The sequence below is a fragment of the Acartia tonsa genome, chromosome 3 (genome assembly GCF_053477335.1).
Source record: "Acartia tonsa isolate MP-2025a chromosome 3, ASM5347733v1, whole genome shotgun sequence".
Taxonomy (NCBI): Eukaryota; Metazoa; Arthropoda; class Copepoda; order Calanoida; family Acartiidae; genus Acartia; species Acartia tonsa.
The window spans coordinates 45,054,807-45,078,194 of NC_137262.1; the positions used below are offsets into that span (position 1 = coordinate 45,054,807).

General features: G+C 30.8%; 2 protein-coding genes across 2 annotated transcripts in view; both read left to right on the forward strand.

The window, feature by feature from the left end:
• LOC145314908 (uncharacterized) overlaps positions 1-6,495 on the forward strand; it is a 149,154-nt gene extending 142,659 nt beyond the window's left edge. Inside the window, exon 3 of the mRNA XM_080154985.1 lies at positions 6,003-6,495. Coding sequence (XP_080011111.1) covers positions 6,003-6,495 — 493 coding nt within the window. The remainder of the gene's footprint in view (positions 1-6,002) is intronic.
• A 4,020-nt stretch (positions 6,496-10,515) lies between these two features.
• Positions 10,516-23,388, forward strand: part of LOC145314909 (FYVE, RhoGEF and PH domain-containing protein 1-like) — a 55,411-nt gene continuing 42,538 nt past the window's right edge. The window contains exons 1-4 of the mRNA XM_080154986.1: positions 10,516-10,561; positions 10,830-11,173; positions 17,667-17,792; positions 23,051-23,326. Coding sequence (XP_080011112.1) covers positions 10,516-10,561; positions 10,830-11,173; positions 17,667-17,792; positions 23,051-23,326 — 792 coding nt within the window. The remainder of the gene's footprint in view (positions 10,562-10,829; positions 11,174-17,666; positions 17,793-23,050; positions 23,327-23,388) is intronic.

Genomic DNA, 23,388 nt, shown 5'->3' on the forward strand with positions numbered 1-23,388 from the left:
TTCCTCTTTTGAAATAGTTAGAAAAAGGGTGGGTGAGTGTTTTATTTATAGCCCCGCTGGTAAAGGTCTCGGAAGGGTAAGGGCCTCCGCAGGGTTAGACACTTTGAGGAAAAGCACCTTATACTCTTTTTAAATTTTCTATGTTGTGTTAAAAATTTTTTCAGAATAAATCCACCAAATAATAAAAATTCCCTTAATTTATTTACTAACACATAAAATGTAACATAGTAGTAAAGGAAATTACTATAAACAAATATGCTAGACGCCATCCTATTGGAGAAATGGCTATAAACCATTTTATATCAACATAAATTACACTTCACATAGGGAAAATCTTTAACACTTTGACTTCGGTTTCTTAATAAGAATTACAAAGAAATAAAAAAATTTAAATCTAATTTTGATTCTTTTATTTGATGGTTTATTTTGACTAATTGTCTACCGTATTATTGACATACCATTAAAGTTTGCCTCATATTTACGTAGACAGTATGACCAAGACTATTAGAGAATCCTAATAACACTGTTTTCGATAATAGTCGTTTCTTTCTTTAATTGTACTTCTTTTTAATGTTTCTTTTTGCTAAAACTCATCTAACCCTAACCCCAAACACTTCCTTCTTCTAGCTTTCTCTGTTCTAGAAAATAAACAAAATGACTGAAAAGATATATTTACTAGATTTGTACTTCGGATTTTCTCCTCTTTTACAAACATTTATCTAGATGAGAGAGATAGTAGCTGACTTAAAACTAACATAACATAAAGAGATGTCATTTATATTCGTCTGTATGTATTAAGTCCTTTAAGATCTTGTTAATTCCTGGACCGATTAAGTAAGGTTACCCTCCCCTTTTCCCAACTGAACAAATTATCTCAAATTTTTTTTTAGATTAGTTACAAAAAGATCCGACTCCTCTAAAATATGAATGAAGGAACTATAGGCGCTGTCACTAATTTAGGATAAAACATGATGCAATACCATATATTTACTAAAATCTAAAAGGACGAAATTGCTGTAGAAACCTAAACAATAAATGTTAACGTCCAAAAAAGTTGAATAAAAATAGAGAGAGAAAGCACACAAAACATGTAAAATCAGGAATATTATCCCTGTGAAATATAAGGATAATATTAACACAATTAATAAAGTTTTATGTCGACGCTAAGTCGATATTCTGATAATGAATTCATAACTTGTATATTTTGTTCATATGATTAATCATAAATAGAAAAATAAAACATTTTATTTTAGATGTAAGAAATATGAGAATTCTTTTTTGCTAAGATGCATTATATCTGTATTCCGTTATGAAATTAGATTTGCATGAATAAAATTATACAATTTCTGTGTAGCTAGGTGTTCAACTTGCCGGCTATATCAGGGACGGGGTTAGGTTCTCTGATAAAAAGTAATTCATGATAAATTAAGAATTTTCTTGGTAATGCATTAAAGCTTTCTTTCCCTTCGCTGCCATTTTTGTCCTAATAAATAACATTTTTTTAATATATGAAAGAGCTTTTCCAAAATCAATAAACTTTTTTTCAATTAAATGGCTGTTTTTCTCTAGTTTGATTCATACTTTTGGTTTATTAACACGAATAAAATGCCTTTTGGAATAAACTATTTTTTTGAATTCACTATTTGTGTCTATTGTTTGTTATATTTTAGAAAAGCCAACTAGCTATTAAGGAACAAGAATGCTTATATACTTTAGTAAAAGAACCAATAACTAAATAGACTTTTCACTTCCCATTAATTATGATAATGATGTCAATATGATGTCCAACAATAAACATTTCTACAAAAAAAACTTTTTTCTGTGATCAAGCGGATATGAATCAGTGTCGAAGACATACTGGAATAGTTATTTAAAGCATCGTATTATAAACAGCTTTCCAATAAAAATTGTACAATAGAATTAAAACTAGTTAAAAACTATTAATCGGTTTCGAAACCATACTGGAAGAAATATTTTAGTTTTCCATGAAACTACCAGACCATCTATAAAAAAGAGAAGGTGCGCCACTAAAACGCCCTCCGTGAAACTATCCCTGCGGGCAAACTGAACCCAGTAAAAGTGTCTGACTATGACGTCAGAAAAAATTTACGATTAACCAATGAGAGACCGCTATATAGTTTACCATTGGTCAATTACAGTGAATAATGGCTTCTCATTGGTTAATTGTTATTTTTTTCTGACGTCATAGTCAGACACTTTTACGAGGTTCGGCAAACTACTTCTGAAATAAGAAAATAATTGCACACTTTATGTGTGAACAACAGAAAATCAGGGAAAACGTGACAGGTAAATGGAAGAAAAATTAATCTTCAAATTTCCCTAAATTTCATAACCAATAAGATATGATTTTTATGGTAGTAAAGGGCATGCATTTGAATACCTGAGCTGGATCTTTAAATCATTTTAGTGTTGAGCCAGATCGGGGTGCACCGAATTTCAGCCAATCACAGCGCGGCATTTCATAAAATGCTGTGCTCTCATTGGTGGAAAGTTGGCTCACCCCGATCTGGCTCACCACTAAATGATTTAAAGATACAGCTTTAAGTATTTTAATATAAGGATATATTAAGAACTTATACCTCTTAAGCTTTACGGAAGATTAATTTATCTTCTAATTACCAATCTCTGTATTCCTGGGAAAAAGGCAAAAAATGAGGGATTGATATCTTTTCAGTAACATGGGTGCTTTTTCGGAAAAATATAATTGAACATGACAATTGAATGACTAAATTGAAGAAGTTCATTTATTTAATGTATTTATATTATTTATATATGAATTAATATCAGCTTCTAGTTAATTATGTTTATAAAAATAATAGTCATGTCTCTTATAATTTAGCTTTTACTGCTTTTATTGAAAACATTCAGCCATCAAAAAGATTTTAAATAATAACTGTCTCTATCTCTACTAAAGTCTATCTACACTGTAATATTTTATTCTCATAAAAGCAAAACATTAATTGCTTTTTGTACATAAAAACACAAAGATTTTATTATAACTTTTAAAGAAAGAAATTTATATATATTCTAGTAGAGAAGCTAATAATAAATACAGATCTGTTGGCCTGTAATGTATTGTAAAGGGTTGGCTTGTCTACATACTAAATTAAGATATTAACTGGATTCACTGTAATACTTTTTTCTAGGGGCGATTTCGCTTAGGAAGGTGGAGATAACCTTTTCTAAAAATAGTTATAAACCTGCCCTGGGCCTTTGCGAAGTTTCATTGTAAAGGAAAACCATACCGGACCAGCGGTTGGCAAGATCCTTAAGCAAAGTCAAAAAGGCCTTTTATGTCAGGATAGCTTTAAACTTAATTTCTTATTTTCTTATTTACTTTTTTTAAGAAAAATCTTCATGCTATCTATCATAATGTAATAAACCACTAAAAATAAAGAATGACATTACAACAAAAAGCCTTCTGCCATTTATGTTTTCAGTAATGCTAATATAGGGATCTTAAGTACAATTGCCCAATATTAGGCTGTTCTTAAAGTTACACAATGCTATAATCACAATAAATTTTCGGTATTTACTAGACTGTTTTCTACTGTGATCTTGGTTTATAAAATAATTATAGAAATGAAATATAGACAGAGAGACATATTATCTTTTATTAGAGTATAGAGATGTCCTATAAAACAGTGAAAGTGTAAGGAATAGAAGTAAAACTCAAGAGAAAAAATCCCTCAAAAAATTAAACATTTTAATATGAAAATTATGTATTGAATTAAGGTTTACCATGGATCTTTGGGGATGAGACAATGGGTTATAGATTAATGAATATCACAAATGGCGCATAACAAATTGACCCTTCTGTTGATTAAAATTCTTAGTTGAAAAGTTTTAACATTTCTAGTTAGAAATAAATCATCAAGATTTACTAAAAGTACCAACAATTTTAAGCCAATGCAATGATTAATAATTTGGTTCAGATTAATAATATAGTTATTTTTTTGTAAGAACGTAAGGACATTAAAAGATAATAGTGTATCATTTGTATATTTGCGTTATTTCTCTTCTAACTAGATTATTGGACATACTAGATTGAGGCAATTAGAGTGGTTCAAACTCTCAATTATACTTTAATGTCAGTTATTTTCTAGATGGCATTTGTTGTTAAAACTGCTAAATCTTAAAATGTTGTCCTATGTAACAATACCATTAATCTAATAAGTTTTAACCTTCAACATGATATAGACTTAATAAGACGTGTATATTTTTACCCTTGTCAACCTTATCTTAGCACTCTAGATTACAGTGAATCTGTTGCATATTGGTTATCGAATATACAATATTTCTTGCAAATCTGTAACCATTCATATTTACATAATTACCCTGTATTTGTCTTTCTCGAATTCATTTGAATCCGGTGGATAGGAACCGGTTCTCATGAATACAAAAAAACTATCTCTAGCATCGTATTATATCCAGTTTTCGACGAATATAGAAATGTACAATCATAAAATAAAACTAGTTTTTTTAGCCGGTGCCTTCGGCACCACGGGGCTAAAAAAACTAGTTTTAATCTTATAATTGTACATTCTATATCCGCGGAAAGCCGTTTATAATACGATACGAGAAATAACTATTCCTTACTTTGTCTGTCAATTTTCTATACTAAGTGTAGATTTTAGAACAAATTCTTTAAATTTATAATGAGATAATTCATAACTTTACTTTTTAAAAGCACTAGCGGCTACGCCCCTAGAAGATTCTAGTGGAACTCTAGGCTGGGGTGGAGATACCCTCCCCAAAAATAGTTTAAAATCTTCCATTGACCTATAAGAAGCTACACTGTAAAGGTGAACCCATTTCGGTTCAGTGGTTAGTGAGATCCTTCGCTACAGATAAAAAAGCTTATATAATAGGATAGCATCTCTATTAATAAGGTCATTTTATAAAAAAGCCACATTTTCTTTCCATGATTTTTTCATCATAACAATTTATCTTGTTATTATCTTTGCTGTCATGAGCCTCGCTTTCATATATATTTCCATTCTTGTTTTGTTTGTTTGTAATGAAGTAGTTGGCAAAATAAATATTAGAAAGCGGCCAGGCAGCTTAATTAATTAATTAACTTGTAATTAATGATTCTCTGATATCATAATCGTTATTGATAACACCTAAACTTCATGTATGCAAGGGACTTCTAGTTTTCAAACAAGTTTTTCCTAAATTTTGACAGTAATACAACATTCAATTGTCAATTTTAAAGGGGAATGCTTTTGTCTACAAACAGTGACAACTCAGAATTATTTTATTTTTAAAAAGAATTACTAGGGTAGGTTGTCAACAGTTCATAATAAAGGGGTATTAATTGTAAAGTCTTGGCAAGATTTATTACATAGTTAACTTATATATTACCCCTTAAAATCATTTTATTCAATTTGTATCATGTGATTTTCTGTGTAATACTAAAAATTGCATAATTTAATAATTGTTTCTTAATCTTTTATTCCTGAAAAAATAATTAATATGATTATTGATAAGATTTAGGGGAATCTTTTTTAATATCAGGAATAAAAGAATTTTCGAAATGGACGATTTTTTAAATAGAATTGGTAGATTTTTTTTGTAGGGGTCATGGTTTTTTTCCTGACATAAAAGTAACAGGATGTCTTTCTGTGTGTCAACCCCCCCCCCCTCCACTGTTTCCATTAAGTGCCCCTAGAGTCCTCTAGGGGCGCAGCCTTTTTTAGTTTACAATAAATTTTATCTTTTGTTATTAGTTTTTAAAAGCACTAATTTCAAGTCTTTTAACGCATTTAACTGTACCTTTTTTTGGCTAATTTAAAGTAGATTACTAAATGATAACAACATAATTAACGACATTTGCTTTTTTCCCAATTACTCATTTATGAAGCTATTTATTTTATTTTCTGTTGCTTATAAAATATTTATAGGAGAATTCGATAAACAAAAAATAAATAGATAGTAGTTTATGAAAACTTTTATTAAAATGTTGAAATTATTTTCAGGTATGCCAGCTCTGATTCCATGGATGAACCTCAGCCGCACGGGGACAACAACGGTCATATTATAATGACCGGTGGCGGGACTGCGGGCAATCTCAACTCCGAGACCGAGGACAGTGATAGCGACGACGAGGAGAATGAGCGGGGGCACCACGAGGACCGCGGGATCATCCTCATGGAGGAGATTGAGGACGAAGAGTTGGACAGTGTGAGCGTTGTAGCCCGCAGCACTCGTGACCGGCTTTCCGGTACCGGCTCCACACAATCTGAAGATTCTTCGCACCATTCGGGCGGTTCGGCAGTGAACGGCGGAACTAGCGAAGCGTCTGCCACCTCCGGCGGCGCCTGCTCCAACTCATCGACGTTGAGCAACGATTCTGGAATAGCCGAAGAGTTTCTGCACAGCCATAATCATTTGCGCGGCGCTACGCGCCGCCACAATGCGAATGGTGGCTCGAAAGCCGCAAGACCCATAAGGAATTGGTTTTGGCTATGATGTGGCCTATGATTATGTATGCATTTTAAGGGGTTCCAGGAATAAAGGTCTAAAATATGAATAAAAACATATCCCATTTTTAAAAACGTACTTTTCCTAAAATTTTATTTCTATTACAAGGAAAAATACAAAAGATTCACCTTCCTTTTTATTTTTACAATCAAAATTCTCTATATTCCTGAATCTTTGGTGTGTTTAAAAGTAATGTTTTTAATACCCTCAACGTCTTCTATGCCAAAGTAAAACATACAGGATTTTCACAAAGGTCCAATATTCAATTTTTGGGACAAAACAGGTTGTGCTTCTTAACTTGACTGTAGTGGGAAGGTGTTTCAAGAACTTTAACCAATCAAATCTACCCAATATAGAATTTTATAACCTAAATTAGAGAGGGAGATAGGGTGAACATTAAACTCTACATATTTAATAAGATAAATCAAAGCAGTCCAACAAGGAAATCCAATTTAAATCAATCAATAAATACTTATATTACAAAAATTAAAATTACTCCAATTTTAAAAAGATATTAGTCCATAGTATTGCATATATGTCTTTGCATGTGTACAATACAATATGATGTTATATACAAGGATTTATATACAGATAGTTAGATTAAACCATTCATTATTATTATGCACTAATTTCTATATTTATAGAGGCATTAGTCGACTGCTTAGCATAAAATAAAAGTGGTCATGGTTGACATTTTCAACATATAATTATTTCATGTTTGTCGTCTTTATAGCATTAAATAAAAGAAGTAATGACTTATAAATATGATAATAATTAAAAGGGTCCAAATACTTTATAACATGCTTAAGATCTTAATTGTCTTTTATTTCGTTGAAATGTTAATTGTATTACAGCAAAACACACATTAAAAGAAATTATTTGATTTTATACATTGCCAATTAATTAAAATGAAGTTAAAGGATGCTCAGAATTTTTCTAATTTGTCCACCCTGAATAAATCGCCCTGATTGAAGGTGGGTAAGATAATAATGGGTTGGCCCTAATACTTATGGTAAACCAAAATTTTGTACATTAGTATATTTAGTCACAAAAAGGGGACAGTTATTCTTCGATTTTATTCGATTGAATAACTTGGTATTTTAGAATTCTTCTTACTTTTACTCCTTTTATTGTCGCGTTGCCCACCCCTTTATTTCTTTTTCTATGTTATAACTCGAAAGATAGGGGACATTGGACTGAAAATTTGAAAAGTACCCAAAGTTGTATAGACGCTTATTTCTTGTCTTAAAAAACTTTAGGAACTTTGATTAAATCTTGATATGGGGGGGGGGGGGAAACATTGGATAAAGTTTTTTCTCGTATTCATTTGAATCCGGTGGATAGGAACCGGTTCTCATGAATACGAAAAAACTATGTCTAGCATCGTATTATATCCAGTTTTCTACGAATATAGAAATGTACAATCATAAGATTAAAACTAGTTTTTTTAGCCCCGTGGTGCCTAATCTTATAATTGTACATTCTATATCCGCGGAAAGCCGTTTATAATACGCTACGAGAAATAACTATTCTTGTCTCATGCTGTTTGTTTTAGAATCTATATATGACTATAAGGACTGAAATAATAAAAATTAAGTCTTTTTAAAGGAACTGACGTTTCATATTTTTGAGTATTTAGACAAAAAGAATGAAAGAATTAAAATCCTTTAAAAAAGCATTAGTCAACAGTTATAGAACAATTCTATATTTAAGCCTTTGTTTGATGGATAGACATATGGTAATACAAGGATCATAACAAACCAAATCCTATAAAATTTCTTAGGATAGGCTAGGAGTTAGGATCACCTATGTCTTACATATTCCAACATATCAAAAAGGCTAATAATTATCTTCTAATGTCATATATCATTTGAACTTTTATATATTAAACTAGTTGTTTCGCCCCTAGCCTCAAAGGAAGGAAGGAAATGATAGGAAAATGGCTTAAAACCACCCCAAGATTTTCATGAAGATTCTCTCAAAAGTACAAACCAATCTGACCCACAATTTCTGGGTTCTTTACCTTCAGACTAAAAAACCTTACTACTTTATATTATACTAGAGGCTGCGCCCCTAGCATCTAGGGGCTCTGTATTTCAAGAGCTAGGAAATGGTAAAAAATGGCCTAAAACCATCCCAATACATAAATTCAAAAATAAAATAGCTTAAAACCATCCTGGGACATATTTGAAGATTCCTTGAAAAGGAGAACTAAATCGGTTCAGCGGTTAGTGAGATCATTCGTTACAGACAAAAAAAGCTTATTACTTTATATAATAGGATGATATATTTAAACTTGAGAACAGTTACATCTCTTGCTTAGAATATTGCTTTTTAAGAGGAGTTATAGAGTACCTTGTCTGCATTATTATTATTATTGCATTTCCTTTTGAGTATCTGATGAGCGTAGCAACTCAATTACTAACTTTAACCACTTAAAGTTTCAAAGAAGAACAACAAATTTAATTGACTAAGACAAACATCTTTATAAAATTGTAATTTGTAAAATATCTGTATAATTAAAATCTGTTTGAATTATAGAGTCAACTAAATATAGCTTAAATATTTCAAGGAAGTTAACTATTGTACAGAATGTAGAATATATGTGGATATTATGACAGGGGGAAAACTGTCGTCAATTTAAATTGCTAACATGGAACACTTTTATTGGTCAGTTCGTTCATCCAATAGGAGTGGAAGGTGGAAATCGTTATTTTAGTCCGCTGCAAGTATCACTTTATTAGAGAACATACAAATCTGGTGTTAGATCCAAGAAATAATATATCCATTACTATAGTTTTAAAAGCTATGTCTTTAAAAACAAATGTATGCTTGTTATTAAAGTAACATAGTGTACGCAAAGATTATTCAGTAAGTTTTTAAAAATCATTTCCTTCAAACTACAATGTATTATTACTTAAAGGTTGCAATTCAGTCTACTGAACCGATTGATATCTTCATTTTATATAAGATTCACATAGAACTCGGGATGGTTTTTGGCCTAGGGGCGCAGAAGCTAGTAAATTATATAAAGTTGCTTCGCCTCTAGCTTCTAGGGGAGGGCGAAGGGGGATTAGGAAAATGGCATTAGAACACCAAAAGTATCAGACCAGCAGTTTCTGAGATCTTTAGCTTCGGACAATAAAAAATTGTTACTTTATATTATAGAATATTTACTGCAGACAAAAGTATGATTTTTAATGGTTGCCCTTTTTAAGTTTTTATATTTTTCTACCTCTGGTGAATTTACCTATTTTAATGCATAACAACACATCACCTAAAGTCTTAACGCTAACAAGAAATTTTTTAAGCATTAGTAGTGCAGCTCACGTGTCCATTTCCATAAACTTTCCTCTACAATAGTACATTACTCCCCTTGTTGACAAACTTATTTTGAGAAAAATCCCAAGAAACATTCTTAATTTCCCTAATAATAAATATTGATTTAAATTGATTTTATTAAGTTAAATGATTACCTTAGTTCTACAGAGACTAATTTGGATAATTGAACTAGGCTTTTAACTGACAGACAAACCTAAAACAAAGTTTCACAGTGGCTGCGCTTCTTTTAAAAGGCCATGTTTTGTCTATCCGTTTACGTACATGTATATTTTGAAATCCTTTTTGCATGCCTTTAGATTTGATTTGCTAGAATGATTTACTTACAGCTAGGAACATGGACATTTGTTCGGATTAGTAAACTTTGGAAAACTAACTGACAACGATTTAGAATAGGTTAGATTTTTTTGATATTTAAATAAAATAACAAAACTATGGACAAACTCAACATTCGAATTATCACTGGTTTAAATCTTTGTTTGTTTTGTTCTAATATTTCATATTTGTTTAAGAAAATTTATCCCTTTCCTTACCTACAGTCTTAAAAGAAACATGCATACGGAATTAAACTTTTTATTTAGTGCAAACTTTATTTACTAAAGTTTGGGAAAAAGAATGTTTCAATGACGATATCCGCCAAAATAAAATTGTAAATGGCTTAGGCTATGAATGTCTCATACCGTGGGCCTTCTTAAACCAAGCTTAAGTTTGAAAAGTAAATATAGTGGTGTTAAAACCTTATTTTCAAACCTTTTTCTTATTTATTCTATTTACTTTATATGTCAAAATTGACACATTTCTTTTATAGGAAATGTGGTTTGAAAGAGTGTTTTATGCTAATTGGTTATTTCCTTAATAAACAAGAACTTGGAAGTTCCAAATTAGCGAAGCGCGTTAAATTAAGGAATTTTTAGTCAATGAATTAGGGAAAAACAGATAAATCTGATAAAAAGTAAGATATCTTGTTTGTGTTTAAATAATAGCCACAACCAATGAAAATTCTAGTGCTGTGCCTTCTGAATTAAGTGATGTCTCTAATCTTTCAAACCTATCCATTTCATCAAGAACTTCCAGTGAACACGCCAAGTACGACGACATTAGTGATAATTATAGTTCAGAAAACGGCCACCAGGTGGCAGCAGCCGAGAACAGCGGCCCAGCTGTTATTCCCGAGGAAGGTGGTGTGCCAGCTGGAAGCTCCCCAGCTGTTGCTCTGCCAGGCGCGAGTGATGAACGTGATAAGAGTGCACAAAAGTCATATTTGATTGCTAAAGAGCTTCTATCAACGGAGATACACTATGTTTCAAAGTTACATCTCATTGACCAGGTATGTTCTTTACTCTAAATTTTATAACTATGACGTCACGTGACGTCATCATCAAATTTCTGATGATAAGAAGAATCTTATACAAGTTATATAAACTTATAGTTAGACATTGATATGCGTATCCTTTTATACAAAGTGATGATCTGCCTGAATGTCTTGCTGTGATCAATATGAATAAACACTTGACTGATAAAGTTATACTTGATATGGAAGCTTCATATTGACTCAAGAGGGGGCATAGTTCCCGCTTGTATTTTATATTTGGGTACTATTAATAAAGGAAATATGTATTCTACATAGCTTTGTGATAATCCAAATCGTTATGGATGTAAATTTGAAACAATCCCTCATACTATTTGCTTGTTGTTTGAAATTAACCAAATTATGCTAAGATTCTATCTGGTTTCTGTAATACTATGATTTCACAGTAAAAATAAAGGCCTTTAAGCCCTATATGCTTTTGTAATACCTCTGTGTTATTTTTGGTTTAAAACCTTTACTTTGTATTCTACATCAAAGAGAATTTTAGAATCGATTCACTCAAACAATTTGGTTTACAAATTATGATTCTAAATAATAACACTTTTGATTTTCTCTTATTCACCCTTCTTTACTAGCAAAGCTACTCTATGGCTAGGGTATGTCCGTACCAACCTGATCATTATTGAGTCATCTTCATGAATTTTTTTGTATTTTATTAGTTTGGTGGTCGATTTTAACAATTTAAAGGAATAAGATAGTAATTTATATCCCGTCTATTTCAGCTTGTGAAATATTTGTGTTTTCTAAAAGTTAATTCGCCTTTTATTGCAAGAATCAAACCTACTTTTAATTTAATCATTGCATTTTTGATTATCAAAATTAATTATATTCATGTAATACTAAAATTTGAAAAGAAATTTGTGATTAAATAGTGCATTTAAAAAGTCTCATTCAAATAAACTAAAAATGTTACATAATTTCTTTTTAGATGTGAATTTAAATTATTACTTTAAGTGTTTTTTAGTTGAAGAAAATATTAATTTTATTGACCGCATTACTAAATGAAGAAAACCATAATGTGGCTTTTTTATGGATTTATCCATAAACAGAAAAAGAAAAGCATAAATAATAAAACAGAACTTAAAAATGTCTAAATGATTTTTTTAATCAAATGCTTTTTCATGCTTGATTAATTTCTGTTACGCATTTTCCAGACACAATTTTAGGTGTTTTTTTAGGTGTTACGAAGCGAAAGTAATGGGTATGGCTTAATTTAAGTCCTCTCCCTATTTGACATTTTAATGTATAAAGTAGTATGGTTTTAAACTTTATCATACAGCATTGGATGGTTTTAGGCTCTTTTTCTGTCACCTCCTTTGTGTTTCAAATATAGAGCTTGTAGATGCTATAGGCGAAGCTACTACTGTTCGCATAAGTAGCTAATACTTACCAGACATCCTTTATCAAATTGGCAATTACCCTTATCTGATAACTACATGCTTACCCTTTAATCTTAAACTCCCTGTATACGTTAGGAAGTGTGTGTGTATGTGTGTGTTTGTGTGTGTGTGTGTGTGTGTGTGTCTGTGTGTCTGTGTGTATAATATAATACGTAGGTCTGTGTGTTTACGCAATATAAATAAAAAACAAGGAAACCTGCTTCCATATATATTGATGGCAAGATTCATACAAAAAACACCTGTAAGGGCCTGTACACACATACATAATTACACACAATTAAAGCCAATGCATGAGTTTTCTGCCGATATAACTTACATTTACAGTTTACTGTTATTTTCAAGCTAGTTAATAAGATTGAAATAATATTAAACTTATAAACAACTACATACATTTGTATTTTTAAAAGAGAAACAAATATTTATAAAAGTTAAGTTAAACAACATTTATCTTTTGGTGGAATGATATATAAACCCCATAAATTGCCAGAAGGGTGTTAACAGAAACACGGAAAAACATTCGATTCAACCATTTATTTGAATTGCATTAATCAAATGTTTGTGTTTCATTTCAAAAGATCTTTTGCAATTAAATTTACTCTTTCTTTGTTGTTTAGACCATTTTTAAGAGAAAATCTTTCATTAGAAAGTTCAATTCTAAGCAAACCATACATCAAATGGAATTAAATCTTTGATTATTTGTCAATGTTCCCGGGTGTTAATGGTTAACTTGAAAGGGCGTTTTAGCACAATTTAAGAAGGCTGTTCCCTTATATAATTCATTACCTCCTATAACAGTATGATATCTGACTTGGCACGGTTGCTATTGTTGTAATATTTTAGGGGTATGATCGCATTAGGAATGTTAAATGGTTTGGATAAATAGTTTACTTAAATATTAATGTTTGAAGGAAACCAGAGCATTAGGCCACTAGACTTTACGAAATTATGCTTTTGATAGAAAGTGTATTTAGTAGTTGTTCATTATTATATTATTTACTTTAATGAAAAATTACAATATAAAGTTTCGAAGGGGTCGTTAAAAGTTTGTTTCAGACATTTACATATTATTTTAATTAGTTACATTTTATTCAATTAAATTATTCTTTTCTTATATTATCCTGCATTTGTTTGTAGCTTAAATTATATTTTTAAATACTTTTTGGTTTATTTATTTATACTTAGTTGTAATAAATGACATTTTTGTACTTTAAAGGCTTATAAATTTAAAATAAGTTTTTTTGTTGTTATATTTATTTATATGGCATAAATCCCTTTTCTTCCAGTTAAAGCACGTTTTTCTTGGCCATAATATTAAAACCCTTTCAGAATATCCTAAAGTAGTGAAGCTGTTTGTATTACCGTGTCCGTCTGTCTGTACGGTTAAAGAATGTATAAATTCAGTTTTTTGTGTGTTCTGACTTTGGTACCTTGTATTCATTTGTATTCACTACAGATAATTTTATAGCTGTCATTGATTTCTCCCTGTCGACAGACTAAGATAAGGATAAGACTAAAAACTGATTTACATCCCCAATAATTATAAACAAAATTCCCCTTCTGTAATATAAATTATTTGTTAAAAAGTTTGGACATTGCTTGTTTAAACCAACACATCAAGCTTTAATTAATCGAGCCAGCAGCGAATTAAAGGACGTAATTATAAAAGTTGAGTTATATAATAATTTTCGGTCTAATGTCCACTCCCTCCCTTAGTGTTAGCTATTTAAAACCACACATATACACACACACAAGCACACCCAAAACACACACACATACAAATATGGTTAGGTATGTAATCAGTTAACCCTTTGAAAGGCAGATATTTAACCCTCTTAACTCGAAATTTCACTTATTTGGTGTTTATAGTCATTAGATTGTAGTTATGGATTATGGGATTTAAATTTAAATGAAAATCATCAAGAGAAATTTCTATTAAAGTTTATAAATTGAAGGCCATGTACACAAATGCGTATAAAAAGACTGTTTTGTCTATTTTAAATATCTCTAACAGCTCGGTTTAAAGAGAATCCTTTATAGTGAGGTGTATGTTTTTGGCTATATTTTCTAAATTGGTACATAACCCAAAACTCATCTATTAATGTAGAACTCACTCCAAATCACAAATCTATCAGCTTTGCCGTTTGAGTTTTAGATGATACAAAGACAGTCACACATTCTACTCAGGAAGGCTGATTATTAAACTTGTCCCCAAGGTTTTATAACAAATTTTGGGTATAGTCCCTTTCGTGGCAACTCCCTTTAAGGGGCGTTTTTGCGTATTTTCACAGTAGCTTTGCTACTATTTCTAGCCCCTTTCGGGGCAAATTACCTAACCCTGCGGGGCAATCACCTAATCCAATTTAACCTAACCTAACCTAAAATAACCTTCAAAAGCTATTTTGAAAATACGACGAATCGCCCCTTAAGAGGCGTTGCCACGAAAGGGACTATACTGTATTAATTTTTTTGGTGTAAAACTGAATTTATCTTTGCCGTTTACCTAGTCCTGTATTTCTAATTATATAAAAGCAATCATGCTGGTTTATATAGTTTAACTCTGATTTATATAGCATTTTAAATATTACTATTTGATTATTTCAATGGGAAAGGGATAAGGTTTTAGCATTTTTTATTCATTCATATTAACTTTAAAGTACTTAATTTTTCTTTTTTAGATGAGAATTTAAGTCAAATTAAAAAATTTAATGATTTAAAACTTATAATAGGTATAACATTAACCATTGTCAATTCGTCCTTATATTTGTTCTTAACTCTATCTGTCCTTTTTTCTTTACTTATCCGTTGAAAGTTGTAAGAATGGGGTGTTAATCAGGGAGTAAGGGAGGGGACAATGGGCAATTAATTCAATTTAAGAGGGTTCGCTGAAAAGCAATGAAAACCAGATTTATCAAGAAAATTTGACCAAAATTGTAAAGGGATCATGGTAATCTAATTTAGAACAAAATTAGTACTAAGAAAAAAATCATTTACTTGAAAATTAAATTACCAATACATGACAATGTAGTAAACATTCTGTAATTAATCACTAGAAAAATCTTGTTTAGAATTACATCAACCCCACTGTGGGCTAGAATTGAATCAAGACAAAAGTAAGTGCCGAGCCCTGGGACCTATGTATGGTGAAAATAGACATAAAACCATGATGATTCCAGGTAAAACCAAAATATTTCAGCGGGGGCTTTTTGAGAATATTAGATTTGAAAATTTCAAGTTCAATTTTCACCACCTAGGAGTTGCCGCATAATCATGACAAGAAGAGCAAATATTATTCATTTTAAATTTTGAACAACTTTGCTTTTATAAAGTTTTTCATAAAACCACTCCTGAAGGGAATTAATAAATGGCCATTTTTATCACTTGCTTTGCAAAGGTCACGAAAATTCAGCCTAAAATAAATCATATATATAGAGGTTTAAAGAAGGACTTCATAAAAGCAAAGTTGTTCATTATTTAAAATAGATAATATTTGCTTTTCTTGTCATTATTTTGCGGCAACTCCTAGGGGGTGAAAATTGAACTTGAAATTTTTAAATCTAATTTTCTCAAAAAGCCCCCGCTGAAATATTTTGGTTTTACCTGGAATCATCATGGTTTTATGTCTATTTTCACCATACATAGGTCCCAGGGCTCGGCACTTACTTTTGTCTTGATTCAATTCTAGCCCACAGTGACCCTTCTCATATATTTTTAACTGACACCTAAATTGAAGTGGTTCTTAGATTGTTTAATACATAAATATCACAGTAGAGTTTCTATAAATGAAATGACATTTTCTTGGGAAAAAATATTTGTTAAAACCAGCCATCAATAACAAATTATTCTGTCTGCATATTCAAAACTAACTCAGCTAGTTAGCGGGGCATTGATGCGCTAGTACCCAAAGTCAGTCAGAATCTGCTGTATTCGTGCACATTCCCTTTAAGCCATTACCCAAAGTCTGAGACTCTTAAAAATTGAATATTCGCTCCAAATAATATTAAAATTTTGCAATGTATTGAAGGAAAATTCAAAAATATAACATATTACATCATTATTGACAAATTTCAAAATTCCGCTAAAATGTTTAGGGCAATAAATCATAGGAAAATGAATTCAACAAGAATTTTTTTTTACAGAGCAACGAATCTAATTATGATAGATAATATACTTATAGAAATATGCCTAAAAATAAGTTATGTAGACTATTTAAAACTTTTTAATAGTCACCATTACTTACATTTCTTAATACCTAAGTATGATACGAGATGTGACCAGAGCTTACGTTGACATTATGCCCAACATTCTAAAATTTATCCTTAAACCTTACTATACTAATAAAGCCATTTGATCTTATGGATCTATTTTACAAGCTATGAAGAATTGGCCTTAGAAAGGAATTATAATTTGTGAAAAAAAGGAAATTGACGGTCGTAACATCATTAGTTATAGAAAAGCATCGATGTTTTTTATTTTACAATCATGAATTTGCTCTAATTGCTATTATAGCAAATAAATTTATTTTTATGGAATTCACTTTGAAGCTGAGAATGAAATTCTCTTTTTGATGTTTATTAAATTGCACTTTTTGATTTATTGCTGTCCTTTTTTTGTCGTAGCTTCTTTTTAAGTCATTGTTTATGGTAATTGCCCTTGTAGTGTTCTATAAACATGGTGGTGCCTTCCTTCAAAAACCCTAGCGAACACAGAACCCCTTCGTTTTTTTTTTAAATTAATTGAAATAAGTAGAGGGAGTATATTTTCTTTATACCTAATCCCTGCGGGAGATGCTCTGTACCCAACATAACCTAACCTAAGGTAAAACATTAAATCAAGAAAAACTATCCCCTTTTCCCTTATTTTCAATTTATTTTGAAATTAGATGAGGGGCTACTTGCTCAACTAGGCATTTCGAGAGAATATAGTTTATGTCAACAATATGACATTAATAAAGTAGCAATGGGTGACATAAATATGTATAGATTAAATAAAAATAAGTGAATAAAAAACTACCATACAATTCATTTACATTTCAAGTTATCTTAAAATTTCAGGTATTCCATTTCCGGCTGGACCATGAGAACCGGAACCTGAACATAGTACCCCAGGATACAATTCAGGCCATCTTTTCAAACATCAAGTCAATCTACAAGTTTCATGCTGAATTCCTACTTCCACAGGTAAGCTTAATTTTACAGTTGCTTCGCTTATTTTTAAGTTAGGTTTGTCCGTTCTTCTGTTTGACCATGCGTCATAGTTTATATGGGCTTAGAGCCGCATATTTGCAGCAGGTTTTGAGGCTCTTGCAGACAACCAACCTTTTTTGATTAATGAACCTTTGTCTGTAAGTTCCAACTAATTGTGTGTAGGATTATGGGTTATGCCTGTTCATGAGACAAGACATTTTACTACTCAAATAAATTGCTAAGAAATTAATATAAATTATAACTATAACACTTAATTGAATTAGGATAGGTTTGTTATGAAGACAAAAACTGTGTAAAAAATCTACGTGTTCTGTTTTCCAGAAACTAATCTATTTTCTGTTCAATCAGACACCTTTTAGTATGATTAATTTAGAACAGTTTTTGTTTCGGTACCATAAAAATGGGTTAATATATTTCATTACGTTATTGATAAAAGGCTTCCTTATATTTATAACAATATATAAAAAGAATTGCAACATCCATAACGTAGCACAACAGATGCTAATATTCACTAGAAATCACATATAGCAATTAAGTAAATACCCTCCATGGACATACCAATTGAAGTTGTAGAGTAGTTATTCAACTATATCAAGTTTATGTTGACTTACAACTAAATGCCTATCTATCTATACAGAAGCCGGAAAGACGTACAGACAGATATTTGTAAATGTAGAAAAGCCACATAACACAAAAATAACATTAACAAAACAAACAATTTATCTCTAAATTAGTGAATACTAATTAACTAATTGGCATAGAAAAAATACCTTTCCGACAAATATAATCCTTATATAAAAGTAACAGGATGTTTTTGAGTCTGTCTGTCTGTGTTTTCTAAAGTATCTCTATAACAACTCAACCTATTTGCGTCTCCTTTTCAATGAAGCTTCTCATAAGTCCAGTCAAGGTTTATAACTATTTTGAGGGAAGGTACAACTAACCTCCCAAAAGAAATGATCCTTAGAAAAACAATATTTTACTTTTTCTTTTAAACACTTAATTAAACTTCAGGTGTTCTATTGGGGTGTAGCCGCTCCTAGCTAGTAATGTATAATGTTATAATAAAAGAATTTTCGAGTAAAAATTTGTACAAAATCTAAAATATTTTTTTTACTTTTCTTATATAACATATTTCTCTATTCCACTTGTAAACAAATATATTTGTATAGTTTTTTATCAAAAACAAAAATATAGACAATTTCTAGGGAAATAAAACAATACAAAAAAAAGGTATTTACATCCTAAAAAGAGATTGACAGATCTGTCAACACTAGAGTTTATGAAATCTTCATATTATGCCCATGTTTTTTTTTTTATCTAAAATGTAGAGTTAAATGCAAAGGTGGGTTATTGTGGTGTATACACCCCCTTAAAACAAGATATTAGAAAGAACTGCCTTCCTCTTTCTACACCCACTGGTATAACCCTGTGCACGCCACTGATTATATGGATAAGACTATGATCAATAAATAATTATTGACTATAATTTTGTACCTTCGGTACAGGATAAATATTGGGTGGAAGAAAGGGATGTAGATAAATTTGACCGTCATTGTTCAATCCCTTCTCCTGTAAATTTTCCAGTATTCATCATTCAGCGATGGTTTTTGTTTACATGGGAGTGACGCACCACAAAAGGGTTATACGCCAATTTGGGAAATATTCCGGTTTTTAAAAGTATTATCAAATTTAGTGCCTTTAAGAGGAGAACAACCGATCCCTCGTCCAATGAACGCTCAAAGAAAAGAATGAAATCTTCTTTTCGGGGGTTGGGGGGGGGGGGGGTGAAATCTTGAAAGATAGAGATACCAAAACTTAAAAAGTCAAACTGGATCATGGAAAGAAAACGAAGTTGCGGTTTTCGTTGTTTTTTCACAGTAGTTTAGCTTAGATAAATGTTAATGATTGCACAGCAAGGTTAGAGCACCCCACAGGGGCTAAAAATAGGAGAAAGCTACTGTGCAAATACGAAATCCTGTTGCTTCGTTTTCTTTTCTTGATTCGTCAATCTTTTTTAAAAACCGGGACAATGTTGTGAAATTTGGTTACTTAATTTTGTCGCAATTACAGTACAAGTATACAACAACAACAATTCACAAAAAGATAATTTACTCGTCCAAAATAAGCAAGTAAGATTATGTTACGAAGGGCAAAGCCCTCTGGCCTTAAAGTTTGCTTTGCCAATATGTCAAGATCATAGTTTGACACTTTCAAAAGTCCCGTGTTTCAAGTTGTCATTTCTTATAATATTGTACGTCGTAATATTTTAAGTTTTAAATCGATAGGACAATTCTATTCTGGCATTGTAGAATAGCCCCGCTCCTATCAAACACAAATAGCAAGGTCAAGATTTGTAAAATTAGATACAAATAAAAGAAAAAGCACAAAATAACACAATAATTTGATGTTTATTCTTTTTAACAAAGAGAATAATTTGTTTCTTGCAGTTGAAATGATGAAAAATCGAAAATCCACAAAAATATTTTTTGTAATTTTTGTAACTTTGTATAACCTGAAAGAAAAGAATGAATCCTTGTTCTTAATTAAAAACGTTTTACATAATTTATTTTCTTCATCAAAACTATAATTCATTTTAGAGTACAGCATTCATTTTTCTTCCTTACTAAATTTAATTAAACGTCTGGTTAAAAAATATTAAGATCTTATATAAGTTAACAGCTCAATTATTCTAGAATTTTTAGAGGGGAAACAATGCCCCCAACCCCATATTTTTTAACACAAATTGAAAATATATAGTTTTTTCCCCTATGCTTAACCCCTGCGAGGCCTATACCTGCGGTGCCCTAACCCTGTGGGGCTACAAAGTACCCAATAAAATCTAACCTAACTTTCCCCCCTTTTATCTTATTCTTAATTTATTTCAAAATAAGGATGTTTTTGTTTCCAAAAACAAAATCCAAATAAAAAAAACATTTAGTTTGAATTTATCAATGAATAATTGAAATGATTTAGCTTTATTCCAAAACTGTGAACAAACATTTTTTCTTAGAATTGCAAATCAATCATTACTTACTGTTTATTTATTAGTAGCGCGGCTACTCTAAGGCTAATGTCTGACTCTGGCTTTCGGTCGTGTAACAGTCTCTCGGTCACCTAAATTGGCAATATTGTTTAAATGTATAAAATTAAGATTTTGAAGTTTATTCTAATTTATCTAACAAACATTTAGATACATACATTAACATACTCAATGGATATATGATATATGTGGATATATTCACAGGGGAAAAAGTGTTGTCAAATTGGGTTGCCAACATGGACCTCATTTATTGATCAGTTTTTCATCTAATAGAAGGGGATGGGTGAAGGGGGTGTAATTGGGGTATTTTAGCCAGCTGCGAGTATCATTTCATTAGAGTACATGAAAAACTGGTTCAATATCACATTATTAATCTATTTATAAACGCAATTGCTGCGCTACTCATTACCAGAATTGTATTAAATAATAAAGCCGCGCAACTGATCGACAGTATTGATCTTGTTTGTTTATCAATATAAAAAGTATTTTAAAAATTCCTATTATAAACAATTTATTGACGTAACTAGATAATCAATATTTTTGCAAAAATTTTCGTTTCTCTATTTAATGAGTAATATAATTTAAGAAAAAAAAACTATTTGAATTTTTATTCTTGACACTCTAAAATCAAAAAAAATCAAATAACTATTTCTCCTTTTATTGTGTTTGTTTCTTTGGGCATTTTCAACAAGCTAAATGTTCTAAAGTCAACAACGAAATATAGAAATTGTAGAGGAGATTTGTTTTAAAATAAGATAGTTCCTACTTTTGCTGCCATTTGTAATTCTTTACGTAATAAGTGCTTTACTGACAGATCTACTTACATTTAACACCTGTAAAAGAGATTTTAACAAATAAAAAAAACTTAAAGTTAGTGCAATATAGTAACAAATTTGATCTTTTCTACCATCCAAAACTTTATTCTTTTCTAGTTGTAATAAAACCTAATTTTAGGCAAAGTAATGTTTATTATGGTAACATTTCCCTGCTTCTTTATATATATGAATATATCTAAAAGAGCAATACTAATAATATTTATTTAGCAGAAATAATAGGAAAACAAAATATTGGTGTTCTATGATTTCCGCTCAATTTTCTGAATCGCAAAGTGTTTTATATAAGACACAAAAGCAAAATAATACAATGGATATTTAATAATTTGAGTGCACTTTGTTTATAGTAATTAATTTAGAACTAGTGGCTGTTGCAAATATCAAAAAGTCTTTTTTGCGGCGATTATGTTTTACTAAAAATCTTTTATAGAATAATAATTTCCCGAGATACTTGAATCAGAGATTTAGAAATAAGTAAATGTATAATACTTATACAAGAATATTATATGATCCAAACTCTATATAAAGACCTGCCATCTAATTCTAAAGCTGCATGAATTTATATAACATTTACTACCTTTTCTTATCTCAAGGGATCTTGAGGGATAAGATAATGGACAATAAATTGATGCACCTCCCTCCCTAAATTATGTTATAAAGGAGTTTGGAAAGTTAGCCAACGAATATAAGAATGGGTTGATAAACTTCGACTGAGGGTCAGTATTACTAACAGTTTAATCTATCCAGAACACTTACACTGTCTTTTATTGTCCTATTCATATGTCCCTGAAAATAATTTTATCATGCATCAATAATTATATATTTACTTTTGTCTTATTTAAAGTATTTATCTTAAAATCCTTTTTAGAAACAGTATGCAATATTAGGATAGAACCCTTCTATCGATTTGAATCTTTGTTAGATCATTTAATAAAAACACCCATAGGACTATTAATTAGTTTTTATGGTTTACATCATTTTATTTAAGTTAAAGACTAGCTGTATTGCTAACAAAATAGTTCTCGTTTTTAGAAGCTAAGGTTTGGAAAATATATTTTTCTGCGAATACATTTAAAAGTTTTAGCTGGAAAAAAAGTTTTTCTTCCTAGCAAAGTATTATTTTATATACATTTAAATTGTAAGAAAATACCGTAGCAAAGTTTTAAAAAGTTTATTTAGAGATAGAGATACCTTTTCTGTAAATGAATTCAAGTAAAAGTGATTTAGTAAGTTTACTTTTTGTACAAAGGATAGTGAATTTTAATATTCAGGCCATTTTAGAGATGGACATTTATGTCCTTGTTAAAAAATTACATATTCGTAATTTTCAAACTCAATTTGATGTATTTTTTTAGTTGCAAGAACGAATGGACCTGTGGACGAAAAGCCTAGAATCTCCAAACGCCAACAGCCAAAACGAGGACACAAAAACCTCCGACACCCAGCCACCAACCAAAGGCGGCGACAAAGCGCCGGCAGACCCGCGGCGGATCGGTGATATTATGCTCCGCTACTCGCCGTTCCTGATAATGTACACGGAGTACGTGAAGAATTTTGATACGGCCATGCGGACGATTAATCAGCTGTACAATAAGAATTCTAAGTTTGCTGCCATAATGGATACGATACATGTAAGTACTTTTATTGGGAACGTTGCTACTATATTATACTTTTTCTATTTGTCCATTATGAA